Raw genomic sequence first — 1,428 nt, 5'->3', positions numbered from 1 at the left:
AGGATGAATCTTAACCTAATTTCTCATTTTTTCCCCGTCTTTCTTCCAGAGTCTGACGCCATGTTTGAGGCCCGCACAAAGGAGCCCCGACTCATCATGATGAAGTCCACCAGCCAGCCAGAGGTCATGAAGACGATGTCGTCTCCACTTGTAACTTCCAGCCCGAATGGCAGTGTGCATGCCCCGGGTTCCTACCTCTCTAGAGTTCAAGCTAATCTAGGTACCTCGTCGCAGAAAAGAACTGAACACGATAACATTTCACTTTCCTCCGGCTCTGGAGGTAACACACATGTTTCTAGATCTTTCGAAGCCGGTTCTACCCTGCCGATAAACGCCGAGCTCACTGTGCATGTCGAACTGAAGTCCAAAGATTTTTCAAACTCTGTTGCAACAAATGGAGGCATCACAGCTCTGCCTTCGCCTTCTCTGTCGCCCAGGATTGATCTGACTAAGACTGGTATCTCAAAAGTCGATGATGATATCCCCGATCATGTGTGGATGCAAGCGTATCATAGACAACGACAGAATCTGAACAATCAGCACATGCAACAGCAGTTTGAAATGGACCCACAGCGTACTGTGAATGCTGACAGTGTTACAAAGCAACTTTCCTCAATGGGGGGAACGCAATCCAACTGGATTCTGAGAGCCACGCCCATCTATCGAAGCGGGGCCAACGAGGAGAACGCGTCTCCCACGGAGGTTGTGATGTCACCCATACAGAAACAGCCTCTCGTCCAGACATCTTCACTGACAACAGGCAGCGATGGCTCCATCATTGTACCCGCTGACAAAAACTTTAATGTCGGAGGCGAATTAGAAGGTTACCGGATGTACAAAGGCAGGGCTTACAATGTGGACCAGTCTTTTGGCAGTGCGCACCCATCATCTCCTGCCATCTCAGATTCCCCTCGGGTTACTAAGTCAAGTCAAAATAACACACTAGGTCGAAAAATACCCCCGAGCCCTACTTTCCCCACCAAGCTGCTTCAACACGACGCGAGGCACGTTAAACACAATGGCGTGATACCATCAAGCCCCAAGAGCCACCATCCGCGCCATCAGCATCCACAGCACCATCATCAACATCATAACCTGTCGCAGCAACAGCAACAGTTGTTTCAGCAAAACACTTCTCCGCTAAAAGAGCAGATATTCAGAGACCATTTCCGACAGTTGCAAGAGTCAAAGTTCCAAACAGCACCTCTAAAGTCTCCAGATTCTCCACAGTCAAAGCACATGTCAAGGCCGTGGTGGAAAAACCAAAAACTCAAAGATGATTGGTCCAAACCGCGAGTTGTCACGTGTTCCGCTTCCTTGACAGGCAAGCCCCGCCCAGCGTCACAGAGATCCCAGAAACCTACTCCCTTGGTGAGCTCAGACAGGCTTTTTAATAATTATGTTTTTGTTTTTGCTGATTTCTGCCTT

The 1,428-nt window shown here is 48.9% G+C and overlaps 1 protein-coding gene across 1 annotated transcript in view; it reads left to right on the top strand.

Moving 5' to 3' along the window:
• Positions 1-49: 49 nt before the first annotated feature.
• Positions 50-1,428, top strand: part of LOC101862146 — a gene marked incomplete at its 5' end in the record, with an annotated part of 4,612 nt that continues 3,233 nt past the window's right edge. Inside the window, 1 exon segment of the mRNA XM_013088841.2 lies at positions 50-1,371. Coding sequence (XP_012944295.1) covers positions 61-1,371 — 1,311 coding nt within the window.

This window comes from Aplysia californica, unplaced genomic scaffold, assembly GCF_000002075.1.
Source record: "Aplysia californica isolate F4 #8 unplaced genomic scaffold, AplCal3.0 scaffold00819, whole genome shotgun sequence".
NCBI classification, from domain to species: Eukaryota; Metazoa; Mollusca; class Gastropoda; order Aplysiida; family Aplysiidae; genus Aplysia; species Aplysia californica.
This window is presented reverse-complemented; position numbering and strand designations above follow the sequence as displayed.